The following is a 25520-nucleotide window of genomic DNA, read 5'->3' as shown; positions in this document are numbered from 1 at the left end:
AACTGCCAATCAACAAGGATTTTGTCTCCTGCAAGAAGCTCTGCTATTTACACTCCAAAAAGAAAGGGGTTTAGCTCCCTAAACATCAGTGTGAAAAAAGGTCAGGTCTCATGGAAGATGCTTTGTGGGAGAACGCCAAGGTCCAGTCTCAAACACCTAAAGCTGCTGTGGTGAGAGACTCTGGAACCTAAGCACATAAAATCCACCCATTCCCCATCCTGCTTAGCCCACACTTCCCCAAACCTCTTACATCTTCAAAATCAAGAATCACTGCACCTAAAGCAACCCCACTGCTGTAGGTTCACTGAGTGGGACACACCACTGGGTGCAGGCTACCCTGAGGCTCCCAAGGCTTTGCCTTTTGGTGTTCAGACTGCCGGCACGACACGAGAAAAGCACTTTTCTTTCAAGCAGCTGCTCGTCCTGGGAGGCAGCAGGATGGGGGATCATACCTCTTCTGCTTGTAGGTCAGCATGGCTTCAGCAATGGGCAGCTGGTGAGCACAGTTTGCCCCTGCTATGTACTGCGTTATCCGGGACACGACGTCGGGCGCTTCCGAAACTGCAGGAGAACAGAGGGAAAAGCATTCAAGTGACTGCTCAGAGCACTGCCAGCACTGCCCTCCACCTGCTGGTGGTGCCCAGCCAGCTGCATTTGGGCTGCACCTTGCACAAGAAGCTCTGCCTACCCCAGAGCACAGTAAAGCTGAATCTGAACTCAACATTTCTGACTGAATCCGGGGTCTTTTAGATTTGTTTATCTAAAAAACAAATGACCCCTTTCTTTGTACCTGCCTGAAGTCAGCTTTAGAGTTTTTCACGCCTTGGCTGCAGGTATCTGCTGAAGAAAGTGCCTGGCCATCTCTCCCAGGTGAGCTGCTCTGCTCACACCAGCACTGAGCTACCTGAGTTTCTAATGAACTCATCAGAGTTGACTGAGGGACACACAAGGGTAGGAAGAACACAAAGATCACGTGTATTTGTGAGATTGTGATTCATTCAAGTTGACACAAAGACATTTCCTAAATGCCTTCCATATTTCTTTGGTTTCAACCAAAGAGCCTCAACTGTGAGATCACAGGAACACAAGTGACCTTCAGTGGGCACTTCCATACTCTAAAATGGGAATTTTAACCCAGACTTTTTGTATTTGAACAGTGAACTGGTAAGACTTGTGATTCTCTGCCAGGTCTTCTTGTGCCATCGCAGAGCTCCTGTGCAGTTGCCACCACACAGACAAAAATGCAGAATGCACAAAGTCTGCACTTCACAAAAACGAGGTGGAATCTTCCTCATAGCATCCAACACGTAACCAACTAAGGAATGGCCGTGGCTCCTTCTGGATCTCTATAGGTAATGAAGTATTCCTAATTCAGACACAAAAATCAAGTCTGTATTGACATTTTCCTGCATTTTCAAAGTGCAGCAAGCAACTAAAGGAAACCAGTTCCACACACCAGTTCTTCCATGAACTCAGGATTAAGAGAAAGTATAGAGTTGGAGAGTTCACTAGGAGATTTCTAGTCCAACCTCCTGCTCCAAACAGGGCTGACTTCCCCTCCAGAACAGGCTGCCCCAGGCCTTGTCCAGCCATCTGCTGGAAACAGCTCTGAACAATTACCCATTAAGAGGTCTCTCTCTTCCCCTCATGGCTAGAGGACTTCCAGCAGCATCCTGGGAGTCTCTGCAACTTTGCAATTCCAACATTGCAACCTCCCCACGCTCATGGTGCTGCAAATCTTTTTTCCAAATCTCCAAAGCTTTTTCCTTCTAATGAAATTTCTGTACGGGCAATGCTGCCCACAGCAGTGTCCAGTCTCAAGCCTTCATGTAGCCCTGAATGGTGCAAATCCTCCTTTCTCCTGTTTCTTTCCATTCTCGAAGAAATGGAGGAAGAAACTGTAAGCATTCATATTTTAAACAATTTAGTACATTATCATGAAGTAAGGCTTTAATATGTCCTAGAACAAACTCAGATCAGAACAGGAACTTGTTGGTCTGGCCTAGGGCAGCTCCCACTTGCTACCACACTGGTGAAGAACAAAATTCTTCTTTAATGAGCATGTTTCCAAGTCTGCTGGCAGGATCTTTCTCACACACAACTAACAGTTAATTTTCCCAGAGCTTCCAGTTTTCCAAACGTTTTAGGCTGCACAGTTCCTGAAGGAAATCAATGTACTGAACTTAGTAGCGAGACCTCAACAACAAAGAACAGAGCTGAGAGCTAGGTAAGAACAGCATGACTCAGAGGCAGCTAGTTAGTGCCTCTGGGAGCCAATAACTGTTTGCAAACCACCATGTGCGAGACTCAGAAAGGTCAGCATCTGAAATGGGAATGTGTTGGAGTGAGGAGAAAAGAGGAACAAAAACACTTGTCTGCTTCCTCTTGTATTTACTTGACCTTTGCTAAAATTACTCATTCAAGCTTTTCATCCCACACCGGCCAGACAGACACAGAGTCTTACCAGTGGTCTGTGCTTCAAGTTTGTTGAACAGATCTCTCCAGGCTAGATCTTGGAAGAAGTTGTTGTATCTATAATCTACAGACCCCAGATACTTGGCCACTGGATGAGAGCCTAAGAAAGGAAGGAAAACATGACAGCTGTGCTCTCCAGCACTGAACACAAGCGTGGGTTTGACCTGTAAGGAATTAAACTTTAGAATCAAAACCACACTAGACACCTCAGAAATAAACTTCCTCAATTATAACCAAGTCATTTAGTCCAGCTTATCTCTACAAGAGCATGCAAACAGACTTGCCAGCACAGACTGCCTTAACACATCAATATCTTTCACTTGACACTTTCCCCCTAACAAATTAAATTTTAAAAGGCCAAATCAAACAGGACTGGGAAACTGCTGAGGAAAGGAATGATTTGGAAGGCACAAAGGCTCTACAGCTCTCTGTGTCAGCCTCTCAGTTTTTCGAGCAGCTTTCCCAAGCAGCCCTTCCTGCACAGGCTGCATCTCTGCCAGGAGGGGCCAGACCCCTTTCTCCAAACACCATTTGCACCCCACGGCTGTTTTGCAACACTGACAAGAGGCAAATTCCCCTAGGCAGGGGAAACGACCCAGAGAGGCTTGTTTAATCTGTGGAGAAGGGCTATGAGCTCAATAAATACTCTGCAGTTAGAGACAGAGCACAGAGCCCCAGGATTACAGTACCAGTGAATACTGGGCAGCAGGTCCCAGCTTACTCTGGCTCAGCTCCTCCAGGAGCAAGGAAAGGCCTCCTTGCAGAAGCTTTGTGTGCCCAGCCTCCAGCCCTGCATGGAGATCCCACTTCATACTTACACTGAGCAGGACAGGGAAGGTGTTCAAGTGGCAAACTCTGCCCAGGTGACAAAAAGTTGCCACCTTCATTTTATGCTGCCTGTGTCCCCAAAACAGACACCAGCCCCTGCAGTCTTGGAACACAGGAGAAAAGGTGTGTGCCAGGATCAGCCTCCCCAGGACCTGGCAGTCCTGCTCAGCACCAGTCCTGTACACTTACAGTCAGCCATGAGGCAGCCTCAGAGCTCCTCTTAATCACATTATTTTCATCCTTCCTGCACATCAGATTTGCTCATCAAGCCACACTTCCAGAGGCTGCAACAGCTGAGTCACCAGCTGCTAACTGGAGACCTGACAAATTCCTTCAAGACAACCCCAGTTGCTTAACTGTACTCACCATGGTCCAGGAAATCTCTGGTGGAAAAAATAAAACCCAAACAATAAACCCACTGTCTCAGTCCTCCAAACCTCCAAACTGATTTCCAGACTTCAGAGAGAGGTGAAAGCAGGGCTGCCTCAGTGTCATTCGATTATACTTGAATAATCTAGTATATTCAAGATTATGAATCTTGAATTCATAATCAATTCAATTATGAATGAAAAAAGAAAAGATAATGGGTCATTTCTCCTGCAGTGGGGTTTTAAGCAGTGCACACAGCACATACTGGAGAAGTTTTCCCACATGCTGGGAAAACACACTGCACATGGAAACAAGCAATGAACAGGAAATTCTACCCATAGAAGCTGTGTAAATGTTAAAATACCCCAAACAGCCAAAATAACCCCCAACATTTTATTTGATTTTCCCCTTTTCAGTTGTTTATCTAGTCAAAAGAGTCTTACAGGCATAGAATCAGTAGTATGGAGCAGGACTGAATCTCCCAGTTCACATGTTTACAGACAAGAAGCGTTTCTGATTGCTAAGAAACCACTGCAGGCTGACCCTTCTGTCACTGGAGAGGAACTGCAGTGGTGGACTCAGAAGGTAAAACCTTCAGAAAAAGGAAAAAGTCCACCAAGCCTAGTTCAAAGGTATTGCAAGCAGCAGAGAGGCTTTTCCTTTAAGACATTTATGGCACAGTCACCATTCTGTCTTTGGTGCTTTTTCAATTGTCAGAAATGAGAGGTGGCTCCTCAATCACTTTAATGAACTGCCAGGGATCTGGCCAGAAATAAGCACTTGATCCGATCAGGAAATACTGCAGACTTCTATGGAAAAGGTCCTGTTAGAGAAGTTTCTATATTTAAAGTAGAATTTAAAAAGAATTAACGGTATTTCATTATCAAAGTGCCTGGCTAATTTTTTCTTTTTTTATTACAAAATGAAGTTTTAAGGTTAAAAAACCAACCCAAACCCACACCAGCTAACTCTTGTGTTTCACTTTCAAAGAGGGAGTATTTTCAGATCATTAAAAACTGCAGGACAGAAAATTCTTCTTCTGAGGCCAGGAGACAGTCAGCAAGTGAGTAGCAAAGTCTCAGACACAGATTCTCATTCAAAGCACATCTAACCTTGCAGAAATTGTTATTATTTTTTTTTGTTTTTACTCCCCAAAGGGCTCTCTCTTCTCTTCCTGCCAACCACTTTGGAAACTAAATGCCATTTTTTACAGAAGGATCCAGCTCTTTTCCTCTGCCTTTTTAATTTAAGTTTTGCAAATGCCATCACTGAATGGATAGCCTAACCCCAGTGTTCATGGTGCTGGGCAGCAGCTTCTGATTCCTACAGGAACTGCCATCAGCTGCTCCCAAACCCAGAAAAACTAGAAAACACTGGCAAAAAAAGTGCTTTTCAAGCCTTCTGTAGCTTACATCACTGAAGTGCTCTGTCCACACCAGCAGTGCCCAGATGTCCCTGCTCCCCAGGCCTTGCCACCACAGCATTCCTCGTGTTCCTGACTACAACAAGAGCCCTGCTGCTGTTGTCAGTCCACTCTGCTTCCCTCACCACAAGCAATCCAAGCTGGGGAACTTTCCAGCCAGGCAGGTTTGCTGAGCTGCTGGAAGGGCAGAGATAAAGTGTTGGAAAACTGAGGGAAAAACCCGAGCAGACCAGCACATAAAGGTCAAAAGATGCATGTAATTTGAATAATTCGGTTTCTCAGCAGTTTCGGAGCCTTTAAAAAATTTTCAACCCTTCCTCTATTAGCATTTTCTGAGTGAAGCCCAGGGAGGCCAGAACAGTTATTGCTTTGGGAAACGAGGTGCCTGCTGAATTTAACATTTCAAACAGGGAAAAGGGCTTCTAGAACAATATTCTGTGCATAAGAGTCTTCCTGCATGGGGAGAAAGTTCTTAACCCCTTGCTTCAAACAAAAGGTTTACGAGCAGACTTTGTCGTCGGGAACCTAGAGATGAAATTCACTCACACAAGAGCAGCAACACCAGCACCACACAGCCACAGTTACATCTGTCTTATTTAACCTATAGCCAAAGCTCCAGAAAGGCTTCTCCTGAGGGAACACAGCAGATTTCACCCATTCCCCTTCCTGTGAAGAAACACCATTCCTTATTTACCTAGAGGGATGATCAGAAATTTCATGTAGCCGAGCCAGTCGGGGGTTTTGTGAGACAGCTGCTCTACAAAGAGCCTCAACACAGCACTGAGGTAATTCTGGGCTCCTGCCACTGCAATTTTAATTGGGTTTGGAGGCTGTGAATTGCAGTTACAGCTAGACAGAAAAAGAGGAAACATATTTGTAATTGTGCCTTCAACCACATATTTCAGAACAAGCAGCAAAAAAAAAAAAAAAAAAACAAAAAACCTGGTTAATAACAATTATAGCAGAAGAGAGTTTGTTCAATACACAAGGCAATATTGCAACAATTCTCAGCAGCTTAAAACATTATTAATAAAATACAACATTCTTCAGTAATTTCTTAATTGGTCTCCCTGCTCCTTCTTTTGCACATTTTGATATTTTAAAGGGCTGGGCTCGACTATCTAGGTTAGGATGTACCTACTCACTGCTGGGTCAGAGAACACGCTGAGGTACCCACAGCCCTCAGCAGCTAAGCAGGGAGTGCCTTCAGGAGCTGAGGAATTAATCTTGGAATTGCTTGGAAGGGAGAACAAGAACTATTTAATAGCCTCTTATTTGTTTTGTGGACTTCAGTGGTACGTGCATCTGGCCCACGAGACAGCCCCCAAAGCACAGTCTGCTAATCACTGTGCCCCCACACGAGGCACAACAGCAGAGCCCTGCAGGGCTGTGAGTGCTGAAGAGACACACAACTCTGACTTCAGGAGAGGGCTGGAAAGGTTTCATGCAGTAGTTGAGGAATGAAATCCCCAAGTCCTGGGGCACAGGAGCTGAGAGGCTTTTAGGGCTCAGACAACACAAGCAAGGTGAGAACTTACTATCTCTGTATCCTGGAGACAATTGTGCTGAAAGCTGCCTGAATATCAGCAGAGGAACATGTGCAGACCACTGGCAAGGTGTGCTTTTGCAAGACATCTGAAAGGTACTGAGGAGAGAACAGAACATTTTACAGTCCTTTTGTTTTGGCACAGTTTGTCACAAGAAGCAAAGGTGCCTCCCCCAGCCTCCCAGGTACTCTCACACTCACTGCTGGGCACTCTCCCTGTGCCAGATTTGAAGGTGATGTGGCTATTTCACAAATGCCTCCTCCCTGCACAGCAGCCATAGGAAGATTCTCCTTCTAGAAAAATGGCAACATCTTCTTGACAGACACAACACCATATCCCAAACATGGCAATGACAACTGTGGAGCAGCACAGCTTTTACAGCCACAGAGAGCAGGGCAGCAGCAGAGACCATTCACCTAGCAAAGAGCAGACACTGTCCACCTGCCTGCTTCTGGAAGTGCAGCCACAACTCTCTGATTTCCATTTTAAAGAAATGCAATGTTCTGCCCTCCCTTAAGCACTGAAGAAAGGGAAGGGTGCTACCACACACATGTTCCCCATGAGGGACTGTTCCCCTGCATGCAGCTGATGGGGACACCACACATCTCAGGTACACTTGGACATAATTAATGGCACTCAGTAATTGCCTCACACTTTCTATTTCTGCATGACTGATCGACACACCCCAGTCCATATCCTTCACAGCCTCTGATACTGCAGGCACAAGCTGCCAGAACCTGGAAGCTGATCTACAACAGATGGAAGGTGATCTACATCATCTTCTGTCCATCTCTAGAAGGCATTTCTCTGTCTTCCAAGCAGAAAGAAAGTGGAACCAGTAGCTTAAATGGTATTTTTGCTCTCTCACACACTGAGACCCCAGTTCTTCCAGAAGCAGAAAGCCAAACCAGACAATGTAACTCCACAAGCCTGGCACAAGTTCCCCAGGCAACAGCCACCCAGCACATGTTCACTGGTCCTCTTCCATACATATTTTATTGCTTTCTCAGAATAAGGTTCCAAAAGGAGCAAAATTTGTTCCAAACCCATAACAAATCGCTCCATGCTGTCAGCAGAAGGAAGTATTGCTCAGGGTTCTTAAAACAACGATCACTCAGCAAGGATGGGGTGATTCCTGCAGTCAGCAATCACAAGCACATGAGCTACAGAGCTGACCTGAAATATTTTCTTCTGTTTACCACCTATGCTCAGAAATCTCAGCCTAAAGCACTGCAAGGTCAGATCTCCTTGCTCCCTTGGTCCCAGTCTACCTCAGTTTAGGAGGTTTGAGTGCAAGGGTTTAGCCATATTCCCCAGTGTGCTGCTAACCAGAAGAAATGGCATTGCTTGAAGGTGAAAACACCTCTGTGGAAGGGCTCAGGTGGCAAAGCTTTATGACATCCCCAGCAGCTCCTGATCAGATGAAATCCAGCCTGTGGGCACTGAACACGCTGCAGGCAGCAGAGCCTACTTGGCTAGTGCAGAGCTCAAGGCCTGTCCATTCCTGAGGAGGAACAGCACAGGAGAACTGTGCTCCAGGAAATGTCTCCTGCCTTTACCTGGCCTTGCCAGTCGGATGTATTGACAAGGATAATGTTTTCTGGCAGCTGGTCGTCGGAAACCAGGATGTGATTTAGCTGATCGTACACTGTTTTCCTGGGGATCTGGAAATAAAGACACAGAGAATAAGAGAACAGTAAGAGGTTCCAGCCATAACCATCAAGCCACCAGCTCCAGCTCTTGCAGTTGATGAGGTGGCTGTGCATGTTGGCCAGTCACCCCATCAGAAAAGGCACACTGGGCTGCTGGGACTGACACTGCAGCTTCTTCAATATTAGCCACCATGGATTTGTTGGCCATTACTCTTTCTGCCATGCACTTTTACTTACATCCCTTTACACCAACTAACAGCAACCCAGGAAGTTAGGATTCATAAAAGCCAGGAACAATCTCTTTCAAGGAGGGAAATAAGTGAGTCCCACAGCTAATGAAAGCATGGCACATATGCTGTGCACGAGACAGTCCCTAGCAATCTGCCTTACTTCAAAGGAGTAATTCCTCAACACATCCCTATTCATTTCTCATTCTAACAATCTGTTCCAGTGTTTGGAGTTTATGGCTGGCTGACAAAGCTACAAGCCGGCAAACCCCAGCAGACTGGATGGAAGATAACATTTCAGCCAAGACATAAATTCCCTCCTTCCTGAAGCCAGTTCCTTCCCAGCAGGGACAGAGCTTGAAGCAGGAGGTGGAGAAGAGGAAAGCTGTGGGTGGCTGGGGAGGCAGCAGGGCTGTGCACACCTGCAGGTGGTGCCGGGTGTCTGGGGAGCGCTCGTTGTCCAGGCTGTTGGCTCTCTCGTTCTGCGGCCGCACCGGCTGCCGCTCCTTCAGGGATGTGCTTCTCCCCCGGCGCCCCGTCTGCTTGCCTTCAGACCTGCTGGAGAGATGGCCTTGCATTCCCAGGGCTGGCACATTTCTGAGTGAGACACAGCCCCCAAATCCCCATCACCCTGTCTGGCAACCTCAGTGAAGTCAGCAGAAGCACTGGGGAATTCTGCACGTAGATCTGAGCTAGCTTGAGACCTGATGATTCTGCTTCTGACAGTGCACACCACACTCCCAGGAGTCCTGGGATGACTTCCACAACCCGTGCTAACACCCACACCACCTCTCTACACCAGCATAATAAGATTCAGCCAGACAAACTGCAGTCACACACCCCAAAGCAGCACAGAGCACCTCTGGGCATTCATTTCTCAAGTGCTCCAGACCCAAGTGCCCAAACACAAGGAGGGTGTCCTTGCAGTTCAGTGCCTTAAGGCCACCCTGAGCAACTCCTAGCACGCTGTCCATGACTTCCAGAGCAGCCCTGCAGCAGGCACAGCGCTGTCCCCCTGTACCTGGTGGATGGGATGATGAGGGACTCTGTCTTCGTGATCTTCCCGCTGGGTGGGAGCTTCTCCACAAACACATCTGGAGTGGGGAGCTCAGCCTCCTGCACCTCAGCTTGCTGGTTAGACTCCTGTAAAAACACAGGGAACAGTTACCAGGATCAAACCCTCCCCTCTCACCTCTGGCTGGGGCACACTGAGCCTGCCTCTTCCAGACATCCTCCTCGCTGCCCAAAGGGAGAAACCAGTAGCGGCTATCTGGGGCTCCCCGTTCCCTGCTCTGCCTCACCAGGGAGCTGGAGGTGGGAAAGGTGCTCAGATGTGCTGTTTGGAACAGGCACTCTCATAGCTCAAAGTCAGGGACATGCCTCCTTGTGCAATGCAGATGAATTCATCTTACCCAAATGAGCTAGCTAAGAGAGAAAGGTGTGGGAGGAATGTTACACACCCCACATTTCCAGCAGAGCAACTTGAGCTTTGGGATTTTTACCCCAGGACCAGCTTGATTTCTGCCAATTCAGCTTAAGGTAATACTTCTGTCTGATGGAATGGCCTTGAGCATCCTTTACATGCTCAGTAGCAAACTTTGGGTTTGGACAAACTTCCTCAGGCTGTTTGAACAAAAGGTCAAATAGAGCATTTCACCTGCAAAAGGTTGAAAGCCAAGAACCTCCAAAGTCAGGTCAGGACTTACTGCAGCTGATGTTACCTGTGGAAGCTGTGCTGCATGTGCAGCTCTATGGACAGACAGATGCAGCCCACAGCTGACAGCCAAACTGACAGGAGGAAAGTCAACAAGTGCATTTTCAACTTACATAAGGGACAGAGTCAGAAACACTGTCGCCTCCATGTTTGGTTCCAAGACTCTTTGTCTTTTCAGGCACTTCTACCTGCTTGAGAGAAGAAAAATCCTCAGGAGGTTTAGCAGCAGCACAGTTTCCAGCCACTCTCCTCTGGGTCAGGCTGCTCAGAGGAGAAGCTGCTCCATTTAAACATCACACAGCTCTGCAGTGGGGCCAGCAGTGCTCCCTGCTCACACCAGGACTGCACATGGCAGCGTGGGATGTGGCAAAGCAACTCACAGGAGAGGCAATGCAGTGCCCTGGGATGGCTCTGACACTTCCTGCCCATCCAGGAGGGAATGGAAAAGCAGCTGAGCTGGCCCTGACTGTTCACTGTCAGCCACCAGGAAAAGTATCCCAATGACAGCAAAGAAAAGCTTCCTCCACGGAGTGCTAGAAGTCCCTAAAACTCCCAGGCAACATCTCCCATCCTGGCAGTCATTTCAGGCACAAGGGAATCTGAAGCTATTCACACCACCAGCAAGTATTCAATACAGAACCGGAAGATGAGTTAATAACAATATTTGCATTAAAAAAAGAAAATAAAACAAAAAGCCCAAACCAGCAAAAAAAAATCCACAATCCCCAAAAACTCCAAACAGGCTTTCTTAGCAGAAAATTCATATCTCTGCATCCAAATCTTTGGAAGTGGTCAGGGTGGGTGCTTTAATTTTAATTTTTATTTTTTTTTAATGCAATTAGAGGCGCTGCAGATGGGTAACACTTGAAATGAGACTTACAGGACTTGGTGGCTCTCTCTGGCTCCTGATGCTGTGGATGCTACCAATTTCTGTCTGAGAGCTGGAGTGTGACAGTCCTTCAAAGTAAGGTCTGAACAAGGAAAGTAAAACCCATTTCTTATAACCAAAAACACTGACAGGGCAAGTCCACCACATTCACAGGAAAGCAACATGACAGTTCCCAGATCTTTCTGCTCCCCAATGGTTCTAGTAAACAGGCTACTTTTGAAAGGAGAGGAAGGTGTCCAGGACAGCAAGAGAGGCCAGAAAGTCCAGGATGCCTGAATCTGGCTTTTGAGAGATGTACAGCAAGCAGAATTACAGCTCCCCCCACACCCCAACACTCTGCTCCTGGGTAAGTGATTCTTGGGCTAATATGCATTTTATTTCCAGCTTGCATCTGGAATTGGCTGCCAGCCCTAGGCTCCAATTACACATTTGCTCAGTAAGATAAGGTACCACACACAATCAGATTGTGCTTCCACTCAAAAGGCAGCTCATCACATCAGGCTACAAGACTCAATTACAATGTAAGGAGCTGATTTTTTGTTGTCCTGGAAAAATCCTGCCTCAAAGCCACCAACATTTATCACATCCTCTTCAAGATATGAACACAAGAATGGGACCTAGGGAACTACAGAGTGTCTCCCCAGGACCACACACACTTAGTTCTTATTCCAGCAATCACCTATCCCAGAACAGTTTGCTCCTCAGCTCCAGGGAACAGGATATGAACTCTCAGTGTGCAAAATAAAACATTTTGGCTTGTCTCAAAGCAGCTGCTTCCCACATCTATTTTCAAATCCCTTCAAGGTAGGGCTTACCAACTGGTTGGTATCTTGGATTAAAGCACCAAGCACCTTTACATGCACCAGCCCCACCACTTCCACTGCTGCCCCAGCCCATCCTTGACATCTTCTGCCTCACTGACAGGGAACAGGTCTCTCCAGACTCAGAACCTATTCTTAGCCCAACGAGGTTATTCAGCATTAATGAGGCTATAATGACACCTGGTAATTAGCAGATTTAGCAGATGCTGCACTGACCAGCTGCAGTGGTCAGTGCCAGAACTCTTTATTTCACAGCCATCACACACTGAGAGCCTGAGCATGCAAGCACACCCCAGCCAGAAGCAGGAGTGCAGCTCAGTCTCACGTTTCCAGTCCTCACTGAGCAGAGATGTGACACAGCTCTGTTAGCTCAGGGCTCTGCATCTGCTGGAGACCCTGAGCCAGCACCCTCAGCTCAGCTCCACAGCACTGGGACTGACCCCTATGAGCTCTTCAAGAACAGGCTTGAGCACATCCACTGCAGTCAGTGTTTCTGAGCCCTCAGCAATTCATTTGTTTCCTGCAGCTCTGCCTCCTTAATCCCTGCAAAGACTCTCTTTGCACACAGGGTGTTATTACAAGAAAGATCTTTCCATAAAGACAGAGTGCCTTGTTCATCCTGCCTCTACTTCTGCCTTAGCACACACTTCCTTCCTGTCTCTACTACCTCTTCAAAACCCTGTGAACAGTTCAATTCTCTGTCTGCCACCAATTCCTTCCCTGTGCCCAGGTGGCAGGGCAGCAGAACATCTGCAAAGGGAACAAGGAAGAGCTGAGGCTGGAGGGAAGTCAGACCCCACACACTGCCTCTAGATCACAAGCTGTCATTCCCATTCAACACCACCATGTCAAGAGGGGAAAAAAGGGTATGGAAGGGTGGGAATAAAACCAACATCTGACACTGTACATGGTCTCTCTCTGGCCCAACATAAGCAGCCTCACACTTACTTTAGCTTTGGCTTTGGAGTGCTCAAGACACTGTCATCATCCTCCATTTCTGGCCCGCTGTCACTGGGGTTCTCTATATCCAGCGTGTCATACAGAAGGTCCAAATCCTCCTCCACCTCTGGAACGTGCTCTGCTGGGTCCTGCTCTGAATCCAGAACCTGCACAGGACAAAAACAGGTATCACCAGCTCTGCTGGGAGCCAGACTGATCCCACATCACCCCAGCTCCCCCCATGACTGCAGTACACCAGTCCTGGGAGTCAGATTCTATTCCTGGTGCTAGGATACTATATCCAAGGAACACTCAGCACATGAGAAATGCTTGTCCTGGATCAAGCTTGTCAATGCCTAGTTAAGCAGGAGTTACATATTGGACTGGGCATCCATGAGCGTGCCATTTAACCATTGGTTATGTCCATTATTCAACCCTATTCTATAAATAAAACTTTAAAAAGGCTCCAAAAGAGTCTCAGCTTTCCCAGAACCAGTACAAAAATCCAGTATTCCCAACAGTGTAGCCTGACTTGGGTTTTACTGAAAAAGCTGCCCTGACACTTCCTGATTTGATACCCAAAAATGTCCACAGGAGGCGCCTGAAACCTGGACGAGGATCCACTGCCACCAAAAAAACTCCTCACACCGAAGCTGCTTTCCTCATACCCCGGAGCTGTGCCCAGTCCAGAGCTTGCTTTTTGAGTGGCAGCTCCAGAAAAGCTCTCTGAGCTCTCGGCTGTGGGTGCTGACCCTGCCCAGCTCACTTGGGAAGAACAGCAAAGCTCACAGGACTGCTGGGAAGAGTAAGGGAGCACGAGGAGTTACTCACTCCTTCTCACAAGCCACAGAATCAGCACCCAGCCAGGCAGCCAAAGGAGATGTTAACTGGTTTTGCATTAGACACTTCATGTTACACAGGTTCCTTGGGCCTTGGAGCCGTTTCATCCTTTTCAGCTCTGACCAAGCAGCTGACTCTTGTGCACTGAGCTCCTTATCCAGGTTTTTCATGTCTTGCCTCGCTCCTCTAGTAAGATGATCAAACAGGCTGGGCTTTCACTTCACAAGCTACATGCACCATTTGGACTATCTGCCTTTGAACAGGTCAAAGATAATTTCAAAGCGATCTGCAGAACCAACGGGTACACACGCAGCGGCCAAAACCCGCTTTTGATAAAACTCCATCTAGAAAATGTTTGCTGATATTTACAAGCTGACCCTCAAGCCTCCCTGCAAGGCCAGGGTGTGAGGAAAGGTCACATCCACTATGGAGCTGAAAGCAAAATGAAGGGAACAAGAGGAAACAGGGGAATGCTCCTGAAGACTAAAGCAAGATGCACCAAGCAAGGCAGGAAGGTTTACAGAAGGAATTACTCACCTCATCAGACACTTTAAACCTCTTCAGCAATGCCACAACCTTCTGTTTGAAGTTTTGTTGCTGCAAGTTAAAGACACTTTTACATAAGTAAAGCATTAAGTGAGCTGTTTTCTCCCAGCCTGCAAGAAGCCAGACACATCTGACACTGGTGCTGTTTAAAATCAAACAACACCTGGCACCACAGACCACCCCTCTGCTGTTCTTACACTGAAATCAGCTTTTCCACACCTATGATAATTTCATTACACCAACTGGTGGGTCCCACTCCAGTGAGCACTATAAATGTGAAAGATGGCACTCCACTTTTGGTTGGGTAACAATTTTTATCCGCTAGATCACCTCCCTGTGCCTTTTTGATATATTCCTGGAAAGCACCTGACAGCTTCTGATTCTTAACAAGGGTGAGCCAACATAGACAACTACCCACTGACCCCAAGAACAAATATGATTTTTGCCAACAAAGCATGGGGTGGGTTTTTTTTTGCAGGAGTTTGCATGGCAGGTTCATTTATTCCACCAGCAGCGCTGGTGAAAAGCTGTGGCACTTATCCTCAGCGCTTGCCCCATCACACAAATGTTTCTCAAGTCGTACTCCCAGATCCTGGGCACAGCAGGAACCAAGGCCAGAACAACACAAGGGAAACTGCTGCACTTCCTTTGTGCTTGCTCACCCCCAGGTGCTCCCCCTTTTGCAGGATCCAGCAGCTGAAGTTTGCCAGGAGCTGCCCAGCCCCTCTCTGCACATCCTCAGGAAGACAAGAAGGGCCCGGGTCTAAGTGTTGGTACAGAACATTTGAGGTGGCATCCTTGTTTCAGGAGGAAAGGGAGAAGGGAATGGCTGGCACCAGGCCACTGTGAGGTGAAGAAAGCTGCTCACTCTCCTGAGCTCTTGTGTGTCCAATTGCCTACTCCCAACTGTGGCCTCAGACACTTCACCCAGACCCCAAACTGCACCCTTTATCTCTGAACTCCTATCCTGCAGCTGCAGCCACCTTCTGGACAGCTGAAGCTTAGGTGGAATAAATCCACCACACTCTCCCAAGACAGCTCTGTTTCTTCCCCCAGTGCAACCCTGAGGCTGAGATGCTCTCACAAGAGTGAAAGTTCTCCTCTGGCTCAGGGTGTCAAGCAAAACCATCCATGACAACACCTGGGACAGTTCAGCAGCCCCTGGAGGGGACACTCAGCGTGCAGCAGCTAAGGTGACGTGGCAAGAGCTGTCTGCTGGCCTGAATGGTTTCTCAGGGAGGAGATCTGGTTGGGAGCTGGGCTAATATTAACATAACCAAACCCAGTTTTGCACCAGCTGGAGACTCAGCATCACTTCAGAGTAAGGGAATTCCTATTACAAGTTCCTTGCTTTATAACCAAATGTTGGATTTTGTCCTGCCTGGTCACTGACACTTCAAAGCAATACAGACACCAAGGATAGGAACTAGCACCCTCCTGCTCTCACAGGAAGGATCCTGATAGTGACAGATTCAGGTCAAAACAGGGTTCATTTCAGACCTCACCAAAACACGGGTTTCAGAAACAGCCTTAGACCATGGTGTGGTGAAGCACAAGTCCCTGCTCCACACAAGTGCAGCTTTGCAGGCACACTCATGCTTGTGTGGGAGGGTGGACAGCCACATGCATCTTCCTAAAGCTTATATATATATATATATATATATCTCATATCCAGCTACTTCTTTTGCCTCAGCACCACATGCACCACCTGAAGTTTATCCATCAAGCTCCAACCCCTGACTAAGTCGCTTCATTTGGAGAACTTCCTGCTGGCCTCTCCCATGCACAGCACAAATAGAAGAGCTTTCCTTCACTTAGAGCTACTTTCAGGACTTACACGAGCATGGATCCTGCACTGGCTTCATGGGGGTGGAATTTCATACACTTGCACGATTTTTGGAGCTCCTTAACCTTGCAGCTAAAGGACACTCAGGACATGCACACACCTGGGATGGCCCCACTGCCTGAACTGGCTGTTTTTTCTAGCTCTTCACATGCTGTGACCATTCCCCCAAGCTCCATGCTGGGCCAGCATGTCTGGTCTCCCCGAGGCCACATGCACTGCACATCTGGCCAAACCCCATCAGTGTTAGTAAAACTAATTTCCACCGACCCTGGTTATGGACGTCGTTCTTACTATCGATCTCCGCTGCTTCTTGGGCTTCCCCATCTCGTACTCATCATCATCCAAATCCTGAACAGAAAGAGGATTCCCATGTTACCTTTGTGACTCTGAGACACACGAGCATTTAAGTGCTAAAAATGTTCCTTCTAGGAAGGTGAACCTGCTGCTCTGTCTTCCAGGCATCCAGCACTTGCCTCAATTGCAGTTATGACAGTAGAGGGAAAAGGAAGCGAGACAGGTCTGCAGGGACAGGAGTAACAGCTTGGAGAAGCAAAACAGCCCTAGTCCTACATTCAAGGAACAAGGACAGTCACAGCCCCACATTTTAGTGGGCCACTCTCTCAGGACCCTCTGACAGGTGAAAGGCAGGTGGTGCCAGAGTTTGAAGGCAAGTAAGACTCAAACTGCAAAGCATCTCACATTTAGTCAGGGGATCCTCCATCCTATTGTGCAAAAGGTATTAAAGACTAAAGGCTGCCTCAGACCCCACTGGCTCTTTAATTACAGCTGGGGATCCAGTTGGGCTCTTTGAATCCAATGAGCTCTGCAGAAGCAATCAAATGACTCCCTGACCATTAGGCAGAGAAGCACAAGGATGCCAATGCTTTTTTCAGGGAGCTCAAGTGTGAACACATGAACAGAGATAAATCACAGCATGGGAGAAGGAAGGGGTTACTGTGCAGGCCTTCTCCACTGCAGCTGAACACTTGGGAACAGTGCTGGGGTGCTTTAGGTACAGAAATTGGCTTTTGGTTTCAAGCAGGAGCTGGGGATGCACGTGCTCCACTGAGCCCTCACAGGGAGAAGCCATGCCCTGAACAGTACCTGGCCCTGCACGGCATCATCACTGGCCTCCTGCTCAGAAGAGAAGCTCTCGTACTCTTCCTCGGAATAGTTGTCTGAAAGGGAAGGAAAGAGGGGAGAGATCCTGTGAAACTCCTTCAAGGTGAGGGCACGGTCTCATCTCAGGAGCAGAAAGGGCCAGCTATGGCACAAATCAGGAAAGGAGGCACACAAGGAGAAGATAAGCTAGCAGGCATCTATCGGTGCTAGAACCAGTGAGATGGGAATTGTCTGGAGGAAAGGAATGAGGAGAAACACACCCAGTAAGAAGGAAGGACCAGGACACAGATAAGGCTCCTCCTCCTTTTACCCTGGAAAGAACCAACCACCTGGCAGACAGCCGCAAGTCAAGAGGTTCCTCCACAAGGGAAATGACTTTTCCCCTAACGTGGGCATAACTGACATAAAGGGGCAGGTAAAGCATGACAGAGTCTAAAACCTTTATGGAAATGACCCTTCAGGTGAGCTGCCCAGCCCCAGGTAACAACACACAAACACCTACGTGCACTGCCTTCAGCAGGTCACTCTTGCAGCTGTGAGCAGAGGGCTGGCACCACATAAAAACATCATCACAAGTCTGAACCCACTGACCCCCCCAGACAGTGCACACAACACCATGGATTTACACTCACTAAGCCAGGCATTCATCCCCAGCAAAACATGCTGCAGGTTTGCAGCTCTCATCTACAGCTAATGAAATTTACTGTAGAACACTTAAAGAAAAAGAAGATGGAAGAGTAGCTTAAATGTGAATCTCCTGAATACAGCACTGATAGCCAGGTGAGAAGCTCTCAAAACATCCCCCAGTAATGCTGGGAGAGCACTGGTGAGGACACAGCCAAGTGTGGATGGCTCAGGTGTGGTGTGGCATGCAGGAGAAGCTCTGATAATTCCATCCCCCACTCCTGTCACACTCCCTGCTTACACAGCAACACTTCAGCAGAGTGGGGCTTCTTTGCTCTGATCCCTTACAGACACAGCAACTTGTGCAAACCAGTCCTCATTTGTCCCAGGAAGCATCCAGGCCCAGGTGGGGTTTAATTCCTCTAGTTCAGGAAGACACTGATCCTCAGAGAATGTGGCTGGACTCTTACCTGTAGACTTGATTTTCTGGCTGGCCTGCATGGTGCTGTCTTCATGGTCGATTGGCTGACTTGACAAGGAGAAGATCCAGATTTCTGCAACCTTCACTGGAGCCTCTTTGATGTTGCTGAAAAGGCTCAGAACCTGCCCACCTTCTGTAGGGTGCTGCATGACCTGGGACAGAAATGAAGCAGCACCAATCTGCATTTAAATGTATTTAAACTTGCGTCATTTGCATACTACAAGAGTTATTTATGTTAATGGAGTTACTCTACATTTCCAAGACCTTGTAACCACAGCAGCAACACACAAGGCTAGTTGAGATTTTATCTGACTACTAATGAAAGTGATGGAAGGAAACAAAAAACGTTCTGAGCCTAACAACTGATTAGCTCATCCTTGAAGCAGAGTACTCCACTACCTCATTACTAGGCATTTGCTTCCTCAGCACAGTACTGATCTGAATTATCAAGTCACCCACCTTCTGAAAACCTAATGAAGGAACTTAATTTTGTCTTTAAACTCAGCAAAAGAGCCAGTGAAAGCGAAAATTCTTGGTGAGATGCAGATGTAAAGTGCTTCCTAAAGCAGAATATCCCTGCTCTAGAGAGCTGATAGATGACTCTCGGAGGAACTGGCCACCTTCCTGGGACAGTGAAGCAGCAGGTGATGAAAAACAAGTCAGTGGTGGAGGCAGAGGGACCTCTTGGTGCAAGCTCCTCCTTCCTTTGCCACTCACAGCTCAGAGGTTTCTCCCCAGAATCTTGTGTTCTTCTCTTGCCCCACCAGAGTGAGGGAGCACATGCCCTCAGCTGCCCATCAGCTTCCCAGCACACACCAGGCTGCTGTCAGCTCCTCACAGGGACCTGAACAGACCTGAGCTGATGAGGAACATATGTCCCCCTGCCCTGAAACTGCTCACTCTCAACTCCAATTCACTGCTTTGTTTCAACAGCTTAAGAGAACTTTTTTTATATATTTTTTTTTTTTAAGAAATGAGTCAGTGGAGTTTTGGGGTCATCATCCTATAAACTCCAAAGGGGAGGGGTGGGCCTGTTTTCCTGAAGACTTCAGTTTCATAAATATTCCAGATGAGCTGGAGAGCAACTATTTCCTAACATGGTGAACCTTTGAACATTTTTGACCTTCTAACCCCAGTCAGCTGACATTACAAACAGACATAAGAAAAACCACATGTAGCAGCAGCAAATGCCCAACACTCAGAAGCTGACCGATGACTCTAATTAATGGGCCCACATGTTTTCTGCCTTACAGCAGTATTTACTTTCCAGTTGTCCAACAAATCAAACAGTACAGGAAAAATGTTAGCTGCACCACCACACATTTGGCCAACTAAAATAAGGAGCTCACCATTCGCTGCAGGACTGAGGGAAGCTGCACTCACTCAAGAAAAGCAGTTTTCAGAGTGAATTATTTAATACAGTAATAACTCACCACAGCACAACACTAGCTTATTTTGGATAAAAGTCATTTGTTGACAGAATGCAGTCTGATGAAAAATATTGGTGTTAAACTGAACTTGCTACTGCTAAGCCCATTTCTAAACATTCAGACACTGAAACAGCAGAGATTAAACAGGGCATGAAATAACAAAGCGTGGAGCTATGCCATTCAGAAAGCCTTTGTGAATAATTTATCCATACTTGACTCCAGCATTAATTTTATCATTTACTTCTCATGAATAGAGCTCCACCTAAATTACCAACAGCCATGAAATAACAATGGTCAAGGGTTTCTCAATCAAAATGAAAGAAATTACTTCATCCTGAACTCTCATACTGTGGCACTGAGAAGCACAGCAAATCTTGCTTTAACTTTACCACTTCTCAGGGTTGGAAGGCTTGCCCAAGTAACTCTGTCTCTTTCTGCACTTTTGGTCTGGACCCCTTAACTCTAATAAAGCCACAAAAAAAAAAAAACAAAACCCTCAAAAGGTCACAAGCTCTCCTTGTGGAAGCTTTAGCTATTAAGATACGAGGCAGGAAACACTCAATATTATTACTCAGTAATAAAATCTGGCTGAAATATTGCCCTGTGAATATTGATTACAGCTATTAAGACAGCTCTGTGAAACCCTGCCAGGTACTCCTCAATGAGGAAAGGGACAACAGTGGGTTTGGAGAGGAGGGCAGGTGTGTAAATAGAGCAGGTGAAGAGCAGCTCACCTCAGCCATGTTGATGCACCCCACAGCCAGGGTCTTGTAGCCTAAAATGGTTCGGTTCTTGTACCGCTTCCGCCGCTGCAGCATGATCTGGAGCTTGTTGCCTTCTCTCTTCAAGAAGTGAGGGTACTGAGGTGGGGAACACAGTGGAAAAGTTCATTTTGCTTTTTGGCAGTATCTCCCAAGCTTCATGGATAAGCTCCATCCCCAAGGAGCACCAACCCCTGGGTTTCCTGAGTGCCTGCAGATCCCTCACACTCGGGGAGCAATTCTCCATTATCCCACCAAAGACTTCAGCCCTGCCCAAACAGCTCAGACAGGTGCTCCAAAAACACATCCAGGCACCCAGAGCAGCTGCTCAGCTTGGGAAGGGCTGGTCCCAGGGAGATGAGCAGCCCCCAGGAGATGCTTTCCACAACAGCTAAACGGAGGGTGCCCAGAACCGGGGCCCGAGGTGCTGGACAGGGACAGCCACAGACCCCCAGACTCTTGGCAGGACGCTGCCCTCCCTCCAGCACAGTTCTCAGTTTATATTTTAAATACAATATTAAATTGTATTTTAAATAATTAAGTAAAAAAAACCCTGTCCTACTGCCAGGTTATGCTGCAAAGACATAAATCCTCCCAAGACACGTTCCATACAAGAAAATGTATTTGTTTATACACCTCCTCTAGAAAGTCCCCAGGAAGAGAAAGCTGTGAAGCAGAGACTATGAGGGAATGAGTAGGGCTGACCATAACCACGAGGGAGCTGTGCAGAGGAAGGAAAATCTTCAAGGAAAGATAAAGCTCGACCAGTTCTCATCCCAAGAGGAGAGGAGACTGGGACACCTGCTCCAAATATACAACATAGTACTAAACAACCAGCAGACAGGAGAACCTGATTGCTGGGATCTCAAAGAGGACATTCCCAAGTGAAGGATGCTTTTCTTGCAGGGAAGAACTACTTTCATTTTTTTTTCCTTGGGACATAATGAAAATTAACTTCCTGCCCATAAAACACTTGATAAAATCAAATAGCAAGCACCACCAGCAACCCCTGAGATATTAATTTGCAGTCCAGAGCAAGCCTGACTGCTCTGCAGGGAGCTGGGAGCAGTGGCCACCCAAACAAGAAGAATACTAATTAGCTGATTGTCCTGCAAGGGTAAGATCTCCTGCTCATTGCCCGAGGTAGAGGCATTGCAGAAGAGAGGAACAACAAAAACAACCTCAAAGCACACAGAGTCTGTGACTCTACAGATGTGCAACATCCCTTAGAAGGATTGAAGGAAGTTATTGGAGACAAGAGGCAGGAGGGGATCCAAAAGCCAGAGGCACCTTTCACATCCAAATTTACTATTTCCTTGCTTCTGGAGCCATTCTACACGTTGGAAGGGCAGCAGGGAAGAGGGAGTCCTTGCTCTCAGTTCAAAGCATCTGAGGCACACCAAGGCTGCTTAAGCACAAACCTAGAACTGAAGTGCCAAGTGCCCTTCAGTCTCAGGCCAGCCCAATTTGAATGTGTCCAGTGTTCTGGCATTAAACTGAACAGCTCAAGTCCATAGACGTACAAGTTTCTGCTTTTCTCAGGTGTGCTGCCTGGCCACCTCTGATGAGCAGGAACAGAGAGAGACTCAGGCCATTCCGCTCCCCCATTAAAAGCAAGGCCCTCCAGAAGAAAAAACAAGCTATTTGCACAGTCCAGATCTTTTTAACACCAGCCATGACTTATCAACTCTACAGAATTGCTTCAACATGAATTTTCCAGTGACTGTCAGTCTGTGACAGAGATTGGAGAGGAAAACAGTTTGGCTCAAAGCATTTGAAAGCTTTTAGAGGGAGCACCAAACACCTCAAGGCACCTCTGAGGGGTGAGAAAACACATACACCAGAACACTGAGAGTCAGGGCAAAACTTTTTCTGAAGCCCCAGTGATGTAATCTCTCCCATCTGGAAAACTTCATTAGATTAAAGACAGGAATTAAGTGCAGAGCTCTTAATTAATGCCAGAGAGCTGCTTGGAATATCTGGGGAATTTCCCTGGGTTCTGTGAACCCACAGAAGTGTGGGTCAGGAGAAGCAGACATTCCAGCAGCTCACCTGCCAGAAGAGCTGCTGCTGGATTAGCTTTAGCCCTGGCTAGGAGGGGAAGCAGGACTGACTCCAGTCTCACTCAGCTGTGTAACAGCAGCAGGAAACTCCTCCCTGCAGTTTGAGCAGAGGTCTGCCAGGCACCAGGGGCTGCTCATTGTTGTGCCAGCCAGCAGAACACCCCTAGCCCAGCCCTGACAAGGGAAAACTCCATGCAAAGGACAAGAATGTCACCCAGGAGAAGGAACTGAGCAGGCAGTGACTGAAGGTACAACAGGCTGCAAACCCAGGCAGGCAGCACAAAGGCATGGAGCTGACAGTGCAATATGGAGATACTGACTGCTGCAAGACAGCAAAACCTTGCTCTGTGACACCCACATGCTTTTACTTTGTAAAAGCATCACCACTCTCAAATATATCCCAGGCACTAAATTCAGACTGTAGCTGAATTAAGCTACAGTTGTTAGCTAGAAGTAGCTTTCAGCCATTGTCCAATTAAGCAGCAGTAAAAGTTGCCATAAAAATCCAGCTGTGCCCTTTCAAGAATGCTGCCCAGGCCTTACTGCATCCAAGACCACCAACCCTTCCAGCAGTCTGAGACCACATCTCTGCTTTAAGCTCACTCACCTCTGCTGAGGGCTCAGTGTCACAGAACTCCTGTCCCCTGTTGTGGCTCAATTCCCAGCTCCAGTTAAAGGCAGTGCTCTGCATCCTGCTGCAGCACTGCTCTGAGCCCAGAAAAAAAACCCAAACACCGTAATCCCAATTAATTCCCCAAAGATCTGCTCCTTGCTGACACAGGACTGGCAGAGGGAGACCTGGCTTGTCTTACAGCTTTGCTCCCAACCACGGGAAAGCTGCAGCCACAGGATGCAGGTGTGGATATTCCTGGCATGCAGCTTGGCTCTTCCTACTCACAGAAGAGGGGATGCAATGCTGCAGTTAACCCAGCCATCTGCTTGGGCAGCTGCAGGGTTAGCATCTGTCTGCAAGGAAACCTCACCTGCTTCAGCTCTGAACAGGTCTAGTAACATCCATCATCCTCCTCCTTACCAGATCAAAGTCCTGAAGTCAAGATCTAACCAACAGTCACAAAACAAAGTTAATCCAGATACTGGAGGCTCCTGAGGTCTGTCTGGCTCTGCTCTATGCATGCAGAATCCTCTCACTTTCAGCAAGCCAGCCCTCATTTACCTTATTTCCCTGCTCAGGAGGTAGCACCAGGGCAGCAGGCTTTGAAGAAAAGAAGAACCACAAAATGCAGTTGCTGCAATTCACAGCTATTCCTGTGACTCCAGAGCCAGCAGTAACCATAAGCACATTGCTCCTGCTTCCCCAAATGGTGCCTCCCTCAGCAACTCCAAACCAGAGGCTCACCTGACTCATTCCTACTACTGCCTTCAGTCAGCCTGACACTCACACCACCCCCATGGCTGCCATCCTGCTCACAAAGACAACAAGAGGCACAAAAACAGCCAACTCTCCCTGCTCCAGCTCTTGCCACAGCTCTGACCTGAAGAGGATGGACACAGAGCCTTCGCGTTGCAGGCTGTGGATGGAACGCTGGGAACCCTGAGAGCCCAGAGCAGGATCCTCACCTCAGAGCCACCACCCTGCTCCCTGCAGGCCACCACGGGGGACAAGCTGTGCCAAGGGAGCCTGGGCAGCAGGCAGTGCCAGCCTACCTGCAGCGAGAAGGTCAGCGCCAGCTCCGTCTCCACGTGTCCGCTCGGGGGCAACACGATCTCGTGAGACCGCAGGATGCGCTTGGAGCCCTGCACGAAACAAAGTCCAGCAGTGAACTCCCCTGAGCCTCCTCTCCCATCCCATCCCATCCCATCCCACCCCATCCCATCCCACCCCATCCCATCCCACCCCATCCCATCCCACCCCATCCCAGCCCATCCCAGCCCATCCCACCCCATCCCAGCCCCATTCACTGCACACCAGGAAGCGAACGCGTAGGTCTGACCTTGTACTTCTGTGAAATATTAATGAGATGAAAGGGAGATATTTGACTAATAAAGATTTGGGCATATTTACTGTCCCTAACTGCAACAATGCAGCTTTTGTTCTGCCAAACCCCAGCATTGAAAAGCTGTGAGTCAACCCCCACCCCTGGAGTTGAAGTCTCCTATTTTCCCTTCAGCCAATGGGTACAAGGCTCTTCGTCTCCTGGGTCTGGAGGCTGCAGCATCATGCTTAAATCTCCGGCCCAGAATGGGCTTTTCTTTTTGTGCACACACCCCTCCCTGGGGAAAATGGGGACTTTAACCTGTTTATACAACTGCCAGTAGCTGGGGATATTAATGAAAAAATTCACTAAGCATCTCGGTGGAGTCTGGAGGTTTAATGTATCACAGGGCAACTCCAAAGCAGCCCTGTGTGTGGGCTGCCCTATGCTAACAGTGTCACCAGGCTATTTACTGTGTGAGCACTTCATTTCAGGGAATGTTTGAAGGAAAACTAGCAGGAAAGCATGACAGACTGCTGCCTAGCAAACCCTTCTGCATTGTTCAAACACAGTGGCAAGTTTCAGAGGTCTCTGGCTCAATGTTCTGCTGAGGCTGCAGATCTGGCTTTGTCCAGACGGGCTGATCTCCCAGAAGCACAGAACTGGAGCTCTCAAAAAAGCAGCATCTGGGAAATCAGAGACAGACTGGGGGGGTTAACACCTCCAAGCTACATCCAAGGGGAAATGTGGTCTATCAGCCTCAAAGAGCATCACGAGATGAGACAGCAGCAGAGCCTCACTGACATCCCCTCCTCCCCTGAGCGGGGCTCAGGCAGCCAGAGCAGAGCTGTTCCTCTGGAACAGTGAGGTTCCTGAGCTCCAGCAGACCTGACACCAGGCAGCAGAGCCCAGCCAGGCACCCAGGGGCTGCCCCCAGGACAAGCAGCACACATGCAAGTGAAGCACAGCCAGCCTGGCCGCTGGCAATA

The 25520-nt window shown here is 47.9% G+C and overlaps 1 protein-coding gene across 7 annotated transcripts in view; it reads right to left on the bottom strand.

Moving 5' to 3' along the window:
* The window catches only part of PACS2 (phosphofurin acidic cluster sorting protein 2), a 74527-nt gene that overhangs the window by 20045 nt on the left and 28962 nt on the right, over positions 1–25520 (bottom strand). Inside the window, exons 3-18 of one of the 7 annotated variants that reach the window (XM_058842598.1) lie at positions 24263–24352; positions 20508–20633; positions 18333–18495; positions 17221–17294; positions 16384–16464; positions 14262–14321; positions 12894–13051; positions 11116–11206; positions 10349–10426; positions 9543–9664; positions 8944–9079; positions 8202–8306; positions 6634–6740; positions 5790–5944; positions 2465–2575; positions 453–561 (exon numbers count right to left, since the gene is read on the bottom strand). In XM_058842598.1, coding sequence (XP_058698581.1) covers positions 453–561; positions 2465–2575; positions 5790–5944; positions 6634–6740; positions 8202–8306; positions 8944–9079; positions 9543–9664; positions 10349–10426; positions 11116–11206; positions 12894–13051; positions 14262–14321; positions 16384–16464; positions 17221–17294; positions 18333–18495; positions 20508–20633; positions 24263–24352 — 1766 coding nt within the window. The remainder of the gene's footprint in view (positions 1–452; positions 562–2464; positions 2576–5789; positions 5945–6633; positions 6741–8201; positions 8307–8943; positions 9080–9542; positions 9665–10348; positions 10427–11115; positions 11207–12893; positions 13052–14261; positions 14322–16383; positions 16465–17220; positions 17295–18332; positions 18496–20507; positions 20634–24262; positions 24353–25520) is intronic. The other 6 variants (XM_058842600.1, XM_058842601.1, XM_058842602.1 and 3 more) reach the window with 6 other exon arrangements.

This window comes from Poecile atricapillus, chromosome 7 (assembly GCF_030490865.1).
Source record: "Poecile atricapillus isolate bPoeAtr1 chromosome 7, bPoeAtr1.hap1, whole genome shotgun sequence".
Taxonomy (NCBI): Eukaryota; Metazoa; Chordata; class Aves; order Passeriformes; family Paridae; genus Poecile; species Poecile atricapillus.
Note: the sequence above shows the minus strand (reverse complement) of the source record. Positions and strands in the feature narration are given on the sequence as shown.